Raw genomic sequence first — 15,228 nt, forward strand, 5'->3', positions numbered from 1 at the left:
AATCCCATTTTCCAGCACTTGGCCCATAGCCTGGTACGCTATGGCACTTCAAGTGCTCATCTAAATACTTCTTAAATATTGTGAGGGTTCCTGCCTCTACCACCTCTTCAGGTAGTGTGTTCCAGATTCCAACCACCCTCTGCGTGAAAACATTTTTCCTTAAATTCCCTGTAAACCTCCTGCCCCTTATCTTAAATCTATGTCCCCTGGTTATTGACACCTCCGCTAAGGAAAAAAGTTTCTTCCTATCTACCCTATCTATGCCCCTCATAATTTTGTATACCTCAATCAGGTCCCCCCTCAGCCTTATCTGCTCTAAGGAAAACAACCCTAGCCTTTCCAGTCTCTCTTCATAGCTGAAATGCTCCAGCCCAGGCAACATCCTGATGAATCTCCTCTGCACCCTCTCCAGTGCAATCACATCCTTCCTATAGTGTGGCGACCAGAACTGTACACAGTACTCCAGCTGTGGCCTAACTAGCGTTTTATACAGCTCCATCATAACCTGCCTGCTCTTATATTCTATGCCTAGGCTAATAAAGACAATATCCTATATGGTTTCCTAACCACCTTATCTAACTGTGCTGCTGCCTTCAGTGATCTATGAACAAGTACACCAAGATCCCTCTGACCCTCTGTACTTCATAGGGTCCTACCATCCATTGTATATTCCCTTGCCTTGTTAGTCCTCCCAAAATGCATCACCTCACACTTCCCAGGATTAAATTCCATTTGCCACTGCTTTGCCCATCTATATCGTTGTGTAATCTAAGACTTTCCTGCTCACTATTTACGACACCACCAATTTTCGTGTCATCTGCGAACTTACTTATCATACCTCCTATTCTTTTGGGCCTCCTTATCTCGAGAGACAATGGATACACGCCTGGAGGTGGTCAGTGGTTTGTGAAGCAGCGCCTGGAGTGGCTATAAAGGCCAATTCTGGAGTGACAGGCTCTTCCACAGGTGCTGCAGAGAAATTTGTTTGTTGGGGCTGTTGCACAGTTGGCTCTCCCCTTGCGCCTCTGTCTTTTTTCCTGCCAACTACTAAGTCTCTTCGACTCGCCACAATTTAGCCCTGTCTTTATGGCTGCCCGCCAGCTCTGGCGAATGCTGGCAACTGACTCCCACGACTTGTGATCAATGTCACACGATTTCATGTCGCGTTTGCAGACGTCTTTATAACGGAGACATGGACGGCCGGTGGGTCTGATACCAGTGGCGAGCTCGCTGTACAATGTGTCTTTGGGGATCCTGCCATCTTCCATGCGGCTCACATGGCCAAGCCATCTCAAGCGCCGCTGACTCAGTAGTGTGTATAAGCTGGGGATGTTGGCCGCTTCAAGGACTTCTGTGTTGGAGATATAGTCCTGCCACCTGATGCCAAGTATTCTCCGAAGGCAGCGAAGATGGAATGAATTGAGACGTCGCTCTTGGCTGGCATACGTTGTCCAGGCCTCGCTGCCGTAGAGCAAGGTACTGAGGACACAGGCCTGATACACTCGGACTTTTGTGTTCCGTGTCAGTGCGCCATTTTCCCACACTCTCTTGGCCAGTCTGAACATAGCAGTGGAAGCCTTACCCATGCGCTTGTTGATTTCTGCATCTAGAGACAGGTTACTGGTGATAGTTGAGCCTAGGTAGGTGAACTCTTGAACCACTTCCAGAGCGTGGTCGCCAATATTGATGGATGGAGCATTTCTGACATCCTGCCCCATGATGTTCGTTTTCTTGAGGCTGATGGTTAGGCCAAATTCATTGCAGGCAGACGCAAACCTGTCGATGAGACTCTGCAGGCATTCTTCAGTGTGAGATGTTAAAGCAGCATCGTCAGCAAAGAGGAGTTCTCTGATGAGGACTTTCCGTACTTTGGACTTCGCTCTTAGACGGGCAAGGTTGAACAACCTGCCCCCTGATCTTGTGTGGAGGAAAATTCCTTCTTCAGAGGATTTGAACGCATGTGAAAGCAGCAGGGAGAAGAAAATCCCAAAAAGTGTGGGTGCGAAAACACAGCCCTGTTTCACACCACTCAGGATAGGAAAGGGCTCTGATGAGGAGCCACCATGTTGAATTGTGCCTTTCATATTGTCATGGAATGAGGTGATGATACTTAGTAGCTTTGGTGGACATCCGATCTTTTCTAGTAGTCTGAAGAGACCACGTCTGCTGACGAGGTCAAAGGCTTTGGTGAGATCAATGAAAGCAATGTAGAGGGGCATCTGTTGTTCACGGCATTTCTCCTGTATCTGACGAAGGGAGAACAGCATGTCAATAGTCGATCTCTCTGCACGAAAGCCACACTGTGCCTCAGGGTAGACGCGCTCGGCCAGCTTCTGGAGCCTGTTCAGAGCGACTCGAGCAAAGACTTTCCCCACTATGCTGAGCAGGGAGATTCCACGGTAGTTGTTGCAGTCACCGCGGTCACCTTTGTTTTTATAGAGGGTGATGATGTTGGCATCGCGCATGTCCTGGGGTACTGCTCCCTCGTCCCAGCACAGGCATAGCAGTTCATGTAGTGCTGAGAGTATAGCAGGCTTGGCACTCTTGATTATTTCAGGGGTAATGCTGTCCTTCCCAGGGGCTTTTCCGCTGGCTAGGGAATCAATGGCATCACTGAGTTCCGATTTGGTTGGCTGTATGTCCAGCTCATCCATGACTGGTAGAGGCTGGGCTGCATTGAGGGCAGTCTCAGTGACAGCATTCTCCCTGGAGTACAGTTCTAGGTAGTGCTCAACCCAGCGGTCCATCTGTTTGCGTTGGTCAGTGATTATGTCCCCCGATTTAGATTTGAGGGGGGTGATCTTCTTCATGGTTGGCCCAAGAGCTCTCTTCATGCCATCATACATTCCTCTGATGTTTCCGGTGTCTGAGGCCAGCTGAATATGACTGCATAGGTGTTGCCAGTAGTCGTTTGCGCAACGCCTAGCTGTTCTTTGTGCAGTACTTCTGGCTGCTTTAAGTGCTGCGGATGTTAACTCGCTGGGGGCTTTCTTGTAGTTCAAAATTGCAATGCGCTTAGCGGCTATGACAGGTTCCAGCTCTTCATTATGAGATTGAAACCAGTCTGCATTTCTCTTCGCACTTTTGCCGTAGGTGGTCAAAGCTGACTCATAGATGGCGTCTCTGATGTGGGCCCACTTGGTCTCAGCATCCCCTGTGGGAGTGTTTTGAAGGGCTGTTACAAGTGAATTTAGAAATTTTTGTAACAGCTGTGGGTGAGAAATTCTGCTCGTGTTGATGCGCGGGTGGCCCTTCTGCTTGGAATGATGCAACTTCTTTGGTCTGAGTCTAACCTTGCTGCACACCAGGGAGTGGTCGGTGTCGCAGTCCGCACTGTGGAAGCTGCGTGTGATTTGAACACTGTTTAAGGCGGCTCGCCTTGTGACAATGAGGTCTAGCTGGTGCCAACGACGTGATCTTGGGTGCCTCCATGAAACCTGGTGACAGGGTTTAGTGTGAAAGAACGAGTTGGTGATGCAGAGGTTATGATAGGTACACAACTCAAGCAGTCTCTGCCCGTTCTCATTCATCCTTCCAACGCCATAGCGCCCAAGGCAGGAGGGCCATGAGTCATGGTCGGCCCCAACCCTGGCATTAAAGTCCCCCAGCAGGAATAGGTGTTCGGTGTTGGGGATGCTGCTAATGATGTTATGGAGTTGTTCATAGAACTGGTCTTTAGCTTCAGGTGCGGAACAGAGTGTTGGAGCATAGATGCTGAGTAGGTGTACTGGACCAGAGGTGGTGAGCAGTCGGATGGACAGTATGCGTTCCGAGCCATTTGAGGGAGGCTCTATCATGCTGAGCAAGGAGTTTCTGATGGCGAAGCCCACTCCATGCTGTCTTGGTTCTTCAGGATCCCTGCCCTGCCAGAAGAAGGTGTAGTCTTGCTCTGCTAGAGAGCCACTCGCGGGGAGGCGAGTCTCCTGAAGTGCTGCAATGTCCACATTGAGTCTACTGAGCTCGTTGTTAATGATGGCGGTCTTCCGAGAATCGTTGATTTGTGTAAGGTCTTCCGACAGGCCAGGACACATAGTTCTGACGTTCCAGCTTGCAAAGCGAAGGGCTGGTACCTTCTTTCCTTTTTTCATGTTGTTTGGTGCGGTGTATCAGTCCACCTTTCGGGCAATGACCCTGAGCTCCAAGCACCCATTGAAGCAGGCAGACTGTGGCGGGACAGAACCTTATTGACCGGGGGCTGCCCGGTTTGAGGCGGGCGGTAGCTGTCCAGTGAGGTGCAATGACCTCTCCCACCGACAAAGGCAACCCGTGGCGCCCAGTTTCTACGCCAATTTATCTGGACTTATAACCCGTAACTGCTGCCTTCCGTGTTGTTTCAGTCGCTGTGAGGCAACTATGGAGTGACCTCTCCATGGCGCATGCCTGGGCAAATTTATGGAGGTTGAGAGTTGCCCAGTCGTCAAAGCCCCCCTCTCGGCCTTTCTGGTGGGGTCCAAAGGAGTGCAGGACACGACGTTTGGCACCAGTATGGCTGCAGGAACTGCCGGAAACATGCCAAAGGTGACACATGACCGCCTACGGGGTTCCGCTCCGGATTTTCTGTTAGGGTACCTCCTATATTCACATCTAAATCATTAATGTACACTACAAACAGCAAGGGTCCCAGCAGCGATCCCTGCGGTATACCACTGGTCACAGGCTTCCAATCACAAAAGCAACCCTCGACCATCACTCTCTGCCTCCTGTCACTAAGCCAATTTTGGATCCACTTAGCCAAATTGCCCAGGATCCCATGGGCTCTTACCTTCTTGACCAATCTCCCATGCGGGACCTTATCAAAAGCCTTACTGAAGTCCATGTAAACTACATCAACTACTTTACCCTCATCTACACATCTCATCACCTCCTCGAAAAACTCAGTCAAATTTGTTAGACATGATCTCCTCCTGACAAAGCCATGCTGACTATCCATGATTAATCCCTGCCTCTCCAAATGGAGATTAATCCTGTCCCTCAGTACTTTTTCCAATAGTTTCCCTATCACTGATGTTAGACTCACTGGCCTGTAATTACCTGGTCTATCCCAACTACCCTTCTTGAATAATGGTACCACTTTCGCTATCCTCCAGTCCTCTGGCACCACCTCTGTGGCCAGAGAGGATTTGAAAATTTGTGTTAGAGCCCCTCCAATCTTCTCCCTTGCCTCACACAGCTGCCTGGGATACATCTCATCTGGGCCCAGGGATTTATCCACTTCTAAGCCCGCTAAAGCCACTAATACCTCCTCCGTTTCAATGCTAATTTGTTCAAGTATATCACAATCCCCCTCCCTGATCTCTACATCTACATCGTCCTTCTCCATAGCGAGCACAGATGAAAAATAATCATTTAAAACCTCACCTATGTCCTCCGTATAATGCTGGCCTTACCAGCAACGCCCACATCCCATGAACGAATATAAAAAAAAATGCATGGTCACATCGAGAAATGTCTAAAAGTATTCACTAATCTGTAGGGAAAGAAGGCACCCTTGCAACACCAACATTCACAAAAGGTAGTGAAATGCACAACCAGTTAATTTGCCTAATTGTGGTGCTTGGTAGATGAATGTTAGCAAGGACACTCTCTGTTCTTCTTCCAATGGTGCCATGGAAACCAGTCCAACAGGCAGACGCAGCCTCAGCTGAAAGGCAGTATCTCCAATAATGCTGCACATCCTCAAACAACTGTACTAAAGTCTCAGCCGAGATCATGTGCTCAAGTCTTGGGGAGGAGTTTCAACCAACAACCTTCTGACACAAAGGAAAGGGTGACACCAGCCAAGCTATAATGACACTCGAATGATCAGACACATTCTTTTACTCAACCAATTGTCTGACATGTGAAAACCCATCACCATGCAAAAGTCTCCAAAACAGTTACTGAGAAACTCACATATATGCAGTGGACTCTCTCCCCAGAACGACTCAAATCATTTACCTAACTCCAGGGAGTTCTGGCACAGCCAAGGTTCAGGGACCCCAAAAGTGTACAGGGATATTGCTGGACTTTACACAGCTGAAATCCTGCAGTTTACCAATGATACAGTACAATTCTATACAATTCTGGCTGGTTGTTCAAGAACAATCTGTTAACACATTGCCTTGCGGGATTACTGGAGCCAAATGGGAAGAATCCCAGCTCTCAGGTCCCATTAATGGACCAAACTGGCTGAACAACCATCAGCAGTGTGCTGGAGTACTGATGACCTGTTTAGTCCAGATATCTGATTATGGAATATGCCATGTAGAGTTAATTCAATTCCAATCTGCCATCACTGGGCATATCTCCAAGGAGCCAAAGAAACCCTAAAAAGAGTCATAGCCTAGGTAGAATGGCAAGTCAGGTCATGCTCAAGAAAGTAGAGCACCTAACTGAAGTGCTGAAGCCTCACTGTTCAATTTGCCCTGATGATGGCATGGCCACTTGACTTCTGAAGCCCTAAGGATCCAGCTGCTCTCTGACTTGCATATTTGCCTCTGCCAATAACTGCTCTCTCATCCAACAGAAAAGCAACAAACATCACATCAATCTGCAAAAAAGGGGCAGAATTTAGACCACAACACAGAGAGGTCAGTATTCCTATTGTCAATTAGGCCATAGCACATGGCTAACAGTTTCCAAGAAAATTAGTTAATATGGGATATTGCTCATGTGACTGTTCTGAAATAGAATCAGAGTTATACAGCACAGAAACAGGCCCTTCGGCCCATCGTGTCTGTGCTGGCCATCAAGCACCTAACTATTCTAGTCCCATTTTCCAGCACTTGGCCCGTAGCCTTGTATGCTATGACGTTTCAAGTGCTCATCTAAATACTTCTTAAATGTTGTGAGGGTTCCTGCCTCTACCATTATTTCAGGCAGGGTATTCCAGATTCCAACCAACCAGAAACAGAGTTTCTCTTGATGGTTTGTACAAAATCAGAGCTATAGCTTGACATTATTAGGGCTTTCAACAGGTTCCTGACATGGACAAGGATTCTTGTGACTTTCTCCACCAGGCCCCCCACTCCAGAGTCAGTGTAATTTGGCAGAGCACATCTCAAGTACATAGCCTGAAGGAACCTGATCCCTGGTGTTTCCTCAGTGCAGGGCATCCACCACCCCCCACCCCCATTGGAATGGGCTTGAAACATGCAGCCAATTTTTTTTGTTATTCATTCTTAGGACATGAGCGTTGCTGGCAAGGCCAGCATTTATTGTCCTTCCCTAATTGCCCTAGAACTGAGTGGCTAGCTCGGCCATTTCAGAGGGCAGTTAAGAGTCAACCATATTGCTGGGTCTAGAGTAACATGTCTGGAGGGAGTAAAAGGTTGCTGGTAGTTCCCTAGCTTCAGTCTGTCTATCAATCAAGAACTAGGGAAAGTTAGGACGGAGGCTTGTTGATATCACTCCCACCTCATTATCATGCAATTTGAATGCTTCTGCCTCTACTAAGGTTTGGCCCCACCCCCCTCAGTAATATTCAAAAGTGGACATGAAGCATGTAAATGAGGACATACCTAGTCTCTGCCCCTTTTCCCTCTGCTCTGGGAAAAGCGCGTAGAGGAATAATGACCTTCATCAGTCCTATGCAATATCACAATCAAAGCACCAAGCCCTTCACATTCTGAATCATACCAAAAGTTTTACATAAAACACCGGAGAAACTCTGCTTCCACTGTTTTATGTGTTTATCTTAAATTTGTGCCCTCTTGTTACCATCATTACAAGGCACCTGTTAACTGTAGGAACCATAAAACTCCAACTTTACCTTTAAGAGAAATATTTTGGAAAAAGTATTTGAATCAGGCATGATGCAATAACTCAAACCTTGGGCTGGATTTTAAGAGCCCGCCGCTGATCTTGGCGGCGAGTTCAAAAAATGGCGGCCTGCACGCCGAAAAGCCACCGCAATCTTCTGTGTGGCAGCTCATTTAAATTACCGGGGCGGCCCGTCCCCCAATCTCATGGAGGGGGCGGGCTGTCCGTCACCAGCAATGGTGTCAGCTGTCTGTGCGCATGCACAGGCGCCATTTTCAAAGGGCAGCCAGCCCTGCCAGAATATTTGAATTTTTAAAGTGAATCCCCCTCCTCCCCCCACAAATCTTACAAAATAAAATTGTAATGCCCCTTTCCAACCACCCCCCCCAATAAAAATTACATTAGATATTTGCCCTTCCCCCAAAACACCACTTTGAATTCTGACCTCCCCCCCCCCCACCGACAGACAGTACAAGGCTGAAAGTTCCCCCATCCACTACACCCTTTACGTTTATTTGACCCCGTCTCCCACCCCGCACTGAAAATCTTAACTTCTCCCCCCTCCCCACCAGTGTCAAGTCAGCTTTCCCCAGACAGGGAATTGAAGGCACGGGAGTGCCGGTTGCCGCACTGAGGATCGCAGCGGGCCCAGAAAATTGCGGGTAAGTTGATTCAACTTTATTCACTAAAATAAAAGCAAAATACTGCGGATGCTGGAAATCTGAAATAAAAACAAGAAATGCTGGAACCACTCAACAGGTCTGGCAGCATTTGTGGAAAGAGAAGCAGAGTTAACGTTTTGGGTCAGTGACCCTTCTTCGAAACTGACAAATATTAAAAATGTCACAGGTTATAAGCAAGTGAGATGGGGGTGGGGCAAGAGATAACAAAGGAGAAGGTGTAGATTGGACAAGGCCACATAGCTGACCAAAAGGTCATGGAGCAAAGGCAAACAATATGTTAATGGTGTGTTGAAAGACAAAGCATTAGTACAGAAAAGGTGTTAACAGGCTGAATATTGAACAGCAGCAAGTGCAAACCTGAAAAAAACAGTGGGTAAGCAAACTGAACAAATTAAGGTGAAATGAAATAAATGCCAAAAAAGGTTGTAAAAAATGTAAAGCAAAGGAAGAAAAAAATGACTAAAAATGAAAGTAAAATGGGGGGGCTGTCATGCTCTGAAATTATTGAACTCAATGATCAGTCCGGCAGGCTGTAGTGTGCCTAATCGGTAGATGAGATGCTGTTCCTCGAGCTTGCGTTGATGTTCACTGGAACACTGCAGCAATCCCAGGACAGAGATGTGAGCATGAGAGCAGGGGGGAGTGTTGAAATGGCAAGCAACCGGAAGCTCAGGGTCCTGCTTGCGGACTGAGCGGAGGTGTTCCGCAAAGCGGTCACCCAGTCTGCGCTTGGTCTCCCCAATGTAGAGGAGACCACATTGTGAGCAGCGAATACAGAATACTACATTGAAAGAAGTACAAGTAAATTGCTGCTTCACCTGAAAGGAATGTTTGGGGCCTGGGATAGTGAGGAGAGAGGAGGTAAATGGGCAGGTATTACACCTCCTGCGATTGCAGGGGAAGGTGCCATGAGACGGGGATGAGGTGGTGGGGGTAATGGAGGAGTGGGCCAGGGTGTCGCAGAGGGAACGATCCCTTCGGAATGCTGACAAGGGAACGGAGGGGAAGATGCGTTTGGTAGTGGCATCACGCTGGAGGTGGTGGAAATGGCGGAGGATGATCCTTTGGATATGGAGGCTGATGGGGTGGAAAGTGAGGACTTTTTCTTTTTTACATTTTTTACAACCTTTTTTTGCATTTATTTCATTTCATCTTAATTTGTTCAGTCTGCTTACCCACTGTTTTTTTCATGTTTGCACTTGCTGCTGTTCAATATTCAGTCCGTTAACACCTTTTCTGTACTAATGCTTTGTCTTTCAACACACCATTAACTTATTGTTTGCCTTTGCTCCATGACCTTTTGGTCAGCTATGTGGCCTTGTCCAATCTACACCTTCTCCTTTGTTATCTCTTGCCCCACCCCCACCTCACTTGCTTATAACCTTTGACATTTTTAATATTTTTCAGTTCCGAAGAAGGGTCACTGACCAGAAACGTTAACTCTGCTTCGCTTTCCACAGATGCTGTCAGACCTGCTGAGTGGTTCCAGCATTTCTTGTTTTTATTTCAGATTTATTCATCTCATTAATTTAAATATTGAAATGCTGTTCCTATCACCCAGCGGCAGGGGGGGGGTGGAGTTTGCCACCATGGATCTTCACCACCACCAGAATTACCCATCTTCTGGAGGCACCCCCCCCCCCCCACCCCGATCACAGAGCCCGACGTCGGGGGCTGGGTAAAATCCAGTCCCTTGTGTGTAACAAAACTTTTCACATGTACAACAGTTTGCAAATCTGAGTGTATCATGTCAAGTTTTTGGCATAAATGTATCCAAAAGACCCCCTTGCAAAAGTTAATCTAAAGCCAATTTGAATTATTGCTTCACACAGCGTTACTTACTTTTCATTTGAATAAAGTCAAGTTGGTGAATTGACTGCAGTAATGGGCCACTGTCGAGCGTCAGGTCAAATTCAGGATTTATTTTGGGTTCTAAAGCTCCTTTAACCCACTGCTCCTGAGACACTTGCACACGCTTGATTAAAGCATCTGAAATCTACAACCACAATACTTAATATATGTGTTAACTTTTACAGTGAATTTGATACAAATTTGTTTCAGATAAATGATCAAATATGGCATTGGTACAGGATGGAGCAATTCAGATAGTAGTTGAACAATTGATTTATAAACATAATAATTCCATTAACACTTAGGGAAGAACTTTCCAAATCTTCAGTGTAATTTAGCATCAGGGAATTATGGAGAATGATACAGCACAGGAGTCTGCCATTTGGCCCATCATGCCTATTCCAGCTCTTTGCTGAAGCTGTCCAGTTAGTCCCACTCCCCTCCTCTTTCCCCTTGGCCCTATAATTTCTTTCCCTTCAAGTTTTTATCCAATCTCTTTTGAATGTTACTATTGATCTGCTTCTGCCACCCTTTCAGGCAATGGATTCCAGTTCATAACAACTCGCTGTGTAAAAATATGCTTCCTCATGTCACCTCTGGTTCTTTTGCCAATCACCTTAAATCTGTGTCCTCTGCTTACCCACCCTTCTGCCACTGGAAACAATTTCTCTATTTACTCTATCAGAACAATTCATGCTTTTGAACATCTCTACCAAATCTGCTCAACCTTCTCTGCTCTGAAAAGAAAATCAGCTTCTCAAGTCTCTCCACATAACTAAAGCCTCTCATCTCTGGTAGCATCTCTTCTGCACCTTCTCCAATGCCTAGATATCCGTCGTATAGTGCTGTGCCCAGAATTGAACACAATACACCGGCTGAGAGCCAACCAGTGTTTTATAAAGGTTTAGCATAACTTCCTGGCCTTTGTGCTCCATTCCACTATTAATATAGGCTTTTTTATGCTTTTTAAAATAGCCATCTCAACTTGTCCTGCCACTTTCAAAAATTTGTGTACTTGTATCCCCAGGTTTCTCTGTTCCCATGCCCCCTTTAAAATTATATTATTTTGTTCACATTGCCTCTCACATTTATCAGACCTTTGTTATTTTGAGCAACTATTAAATGACTTTAATATTAAATGATTGAATAACAGCACAAAAATTGTACAAGCATGTCATGCATTCTAACTAGCAACAGGAATTTGAAACCGCAACACAATCAGAGAACGCTGCAAAAGGAAAATACAGCGGATGCTGGAAATCTGAAATAAAAACAGAAAATGCTGGAAATACTCAGCAGGTCAGGCAGCACCTGTACAGAGAGAAAGAGAGTTAATGGACCAAATTTTCAAATGGCTGGTGAGGTGGGACTGGAAACAGATGGGCCACAATTTCCCGCCAACAATCGGTCTCCTGTCATGTTCCTGCCTCTGGCCTGTTTTCATTCCAGGAGAGTCCTCAGACCTATCTGCCTGCAAGCAGCAGGTAGCCAATTAGGCCAATTAAATGGCTGAATTTTCCAGTCGGCATGTGGGCCCTCCACTGAAGCCAAAACACGGCCCAGAGATGGAGGCGGCTTCCAGGTGGCAGACCAAAGTGGGGGGGGGGGGGGGCCGCAATCTAGCATTCCATTGACCTAGGGAACAACCCCCCACCCCCATCGCCATCAGGTCACAGCCGCAGCCACTTGCTGTTCAGTGGTGAGGTTATCCCTCCACAATGACGGCCAGGCAGCTGTGGCGTTTTTAATGTTCAAAATTTTTTAAAGCTCCTCAGAGGGCGCTTTCACCTTGAGGCACCTTCTCGTTCTCCCCCCACTACATTGGCCCCTCCCACCTCTGATGGTGAGGCTGCTGAAGTGTCATTGCTGCAGGGCCTCCAAATGGCCCTCCAAGCTTGACAGCCCACCCGCTATCCCCAATTAGATGACAAGAGCGCACCATGGCCACTAACCGGCCTGCTCTTCAAAGATTGGGTCAGACGTCAAGTACCTGGAAATTCACCCAGCATCGGGGTCCCAGAACAAAAATTCAGCCCTATGTTTCAGGTGACTTTCATCAAAACTAGAACATGTTAGAGACGCAATAGTTTTTAAGCAACCCATTCCAGTGACTACTACAGCGTTGTGACCATGAAAATACGTTGAAAAATGAAAACTATCTTCATGACACTGAGGCGAGTTAGTAGAAGTTGCTTAAATATTTATAGGAGAATAAAGCCAAAATAATTAGCATTAAATTTAATAACCAGAAGAAACTGTTGTAATGAAAATGGCACGTGGAAGGATCTTAAATCCACAAAGTTTAAAATCTTTCATTTGGTATCTTCCCAGATTAGATATCTGAGGCTGGGAATGCACCAAATAGTTAAAAAGGAAGTGTGGACCTATAACCTTTTATTCTAAGACAGTCAATAGAATCATGACAGCTTACATCTCAGAAGGAGACAGTAAACTTTGGACCATGTGATGAATGGGTGATATCAAATTGGCTACCCGTTACACATACTGCCTGACTTTCTCTCCCAGTGACTTCATTAGAAAGGAAAATCAACATGGTGTACAATGGGTGGCTAATTTGATTTCACACCATTGCCCGAAGTTAAAATGACCCCCATTGTGTCTGTGCTATCTCATTGCTAGAGAAATCCAAAATGAACCTGCTGCTTCTGCTCCCTCCCCTATAGCCCTGAGTCTCCCTCTGCTTCAAATATTTATCCAACTTTATTTTAAACGATGAAATGGCCTCTGCTTCAACCACACCATGTGGCTAAACATTCCAACAACCCACTGTGGTAAGAAATTTCCCTAATCCTCATTCTTTCAATGACAATCTTAAATTCATCATCGACCAGCACCCTCCTAACCCAGTCCAAACAACTTGAGGGAACAGCCCTTCTCTATTCACTCTTCCAAACTGCTTCATAAAATTTCAAAAATATTAAAATCTTTCAGCTTTCTCTGCTCATGTAGGAAATAGTCCTCCCCTCATAACTAATATCCCATCCGTGGGTCATCCTGCTGAATCCACACTGTACACACTTTCTAGAACAGAGGACCCAAAGGTGCACAGCACTGCTGTGGCCTAACCAATGCTTTGTACAAATTCATCATTTTTTTCTTTACTATTGCATTCTGTGCCCCTGTTTATAAAAGTTATTCATACACTGTATCACCATTCTGCTTCTCCTTTTTGATTCAAATGGAGGATTAGTGTTACAATTCATGTGCACTTAAACTTCCCTTTTCAGTCATGTCAAGTAAGGTTTCTTCTGAAGAATGTTACAAATATATTCAGCTTTAAAATAAGACGAGCTTCCGACCACATATTTGCGCCATCACCAAGACCATCTAGTTGCATCACCGTAACATCGTCCGTCTTCACCCCTGTCTCAGCTCATCTGCTGCTGAAACCCTCATTCATGCCTTTGTTACCTCCAGACTCGAATAATATATCAATGCACTCCTGGCTGACCTCCCACATTCTACTCTCCAGAAACTTGAGGTCATCCAAAACTCTGCTACCTGTGTCTTAACTCGCACCAAGTCCCATTCCCTTATCATCCCTGTGCTCGTTGACCTATACTCGCTCCCAGACAAGCAACATCGTGATTTTAAAATACTCATTCTCGTTTTCAAATTCCTCCATGGCCTCGCCCCTCCCTATCTTTGCAAGCTCCTCCAGCCTCACAGTCCTCCGAGATATCTGTGCTCCTCTAATTCTGGCCTCTTGAGCATCCCCAATTTTAATCGCTCCACCATTAGTGGCCACACCTTCAGCTGCCTAGGCCCTAAGCTTTGGAATACCCTCCCTACACCTCTCCACCTCACTTTCCTCCTTGAAGACACTCCTTAAAAGCTACCTCTTTGATCAAGCTTTTGGTCATCTGACCTTATATCTCTTTATGCGGTTTCGTGTCATATTTCATTTTATAAGGTTCCTATGAAGCACCTTGAAGGGTTAATTACGTTAAAGGCACTATATAAAGTATATAAAGTAAGTTGTTTTTGTACTAACTTATTAGATGTGAACAAATACAAAAGTACTGAAAGAGTATACCTATGAGAAATATATTATGCTCTATCTTATTGTTTTCCAATGAAGTAAGATACTTTGGGATTGCTGCTACATAGAAATTGAAATCATTTGTCTTGCACTAAAATATGTTTCTACTCTCTCCATGTATGACTTTGAAATAAATGATAATGTTATTCAAACATTTCTGACAAGTCATTCCACTAAAATATTTATTGTTAAAAGGGGGATTTTCTATTGTACAATGAGAAAAAGGTGCACACTACATACCTGTAGGAATCCACTGGGATCATTGTCTTTTAATACTTCTAGGCAGTACTCCATGAGGCCAGTTGTCTGGCGAAGTTTCAATGTGCAGTGGCTTATCTGTTCCCTAACGACCTGGAAAACATAGGTACAATGCTTATAATCCAGCTCAATACATCAAAAGTACATGTGATTGGGAAGATAAATTTGCATATCAGTGTTTTGTTGTCCTAAAATGGGTCTTGTCTACACAGATTCATTTCTCAGTATTTACTTGGAGAGTGAAAGAACAAAAGCAGACATGAAACCATGTGAATAGCACAAACACTACTGCCATAAAGATCGCACTCACAAGCATTTAGTATTCACTCAGGACTATGGGAGAAACATTGTGAATGTGTTGAAGAGACTCCCTGCGGAGAACCAAGACTGCAATGAATAACCCCTTTTAATAAATATTGGCAAAGCTTCTGTGGTACTGTTCATGATGAAGCTGAGGATATGGTGCTTCAGATGGAAAAAAAGAGTCCTTCTTGTTCCCCCTTCTCACTCACACAAACATGCAGATGCACAAAACTTCTTCTTTGGCCTCCTTGTCTCGAGAGACAATGGGTAAGTGCCTGGAGGTGGTCAGTGGTTTGTGAAGCAACGCCTGGAGTGGCTATAAAGGCCAAT

General features: G+C 45.6%; 1 protein-coding gene across 3 annotated transcripts in view; it reads right to left on the reverse strand.

Moving 5' to 3' along the window:
* The window catches only part of LOC137355301 (E3 ubiquitin-protein ligase TRIM9), a 68,808-nt gene that overhangs the window by 37,914 nt on the left and 15,666 nt on the right, over positions 1-15,228 (reverse strand). For all 3 annotated transcript variants that reach the window (XM_068020296.1, XM_068020290.1, XM_068020303.1), the window contains exons 4-5: positions 14,578-14,688; positions 10,266-10,419 (exon numbers count right to left, since the gene is read on the reverse strand). In XM_068020296.1, coding sequence (XP_067876397.1) covers positions 10,266-10,419; positions 14,578-14,688 — 265 coding nt within the window. The remainder of the gene's footprint in view (positions 1-10,265; positions 10,420-14,577; positions 14,689-15,228) is intronic.

Source organism: Heterodontus francisci, chromosome 3 (genome assembly GCF_036365525.1).
Source record: "Heterodontus francisci isolate sHetFra1 chromosome 3, sHetFra1.hap1, whole genome shotgun sequence".
Lineage (NCBI taxonomy): Eukaryota > Metazoa > Chordata > Chondrichthyes > Heterodontiformes > Heterodontidae > Heterodontus > Heterodontus francisci.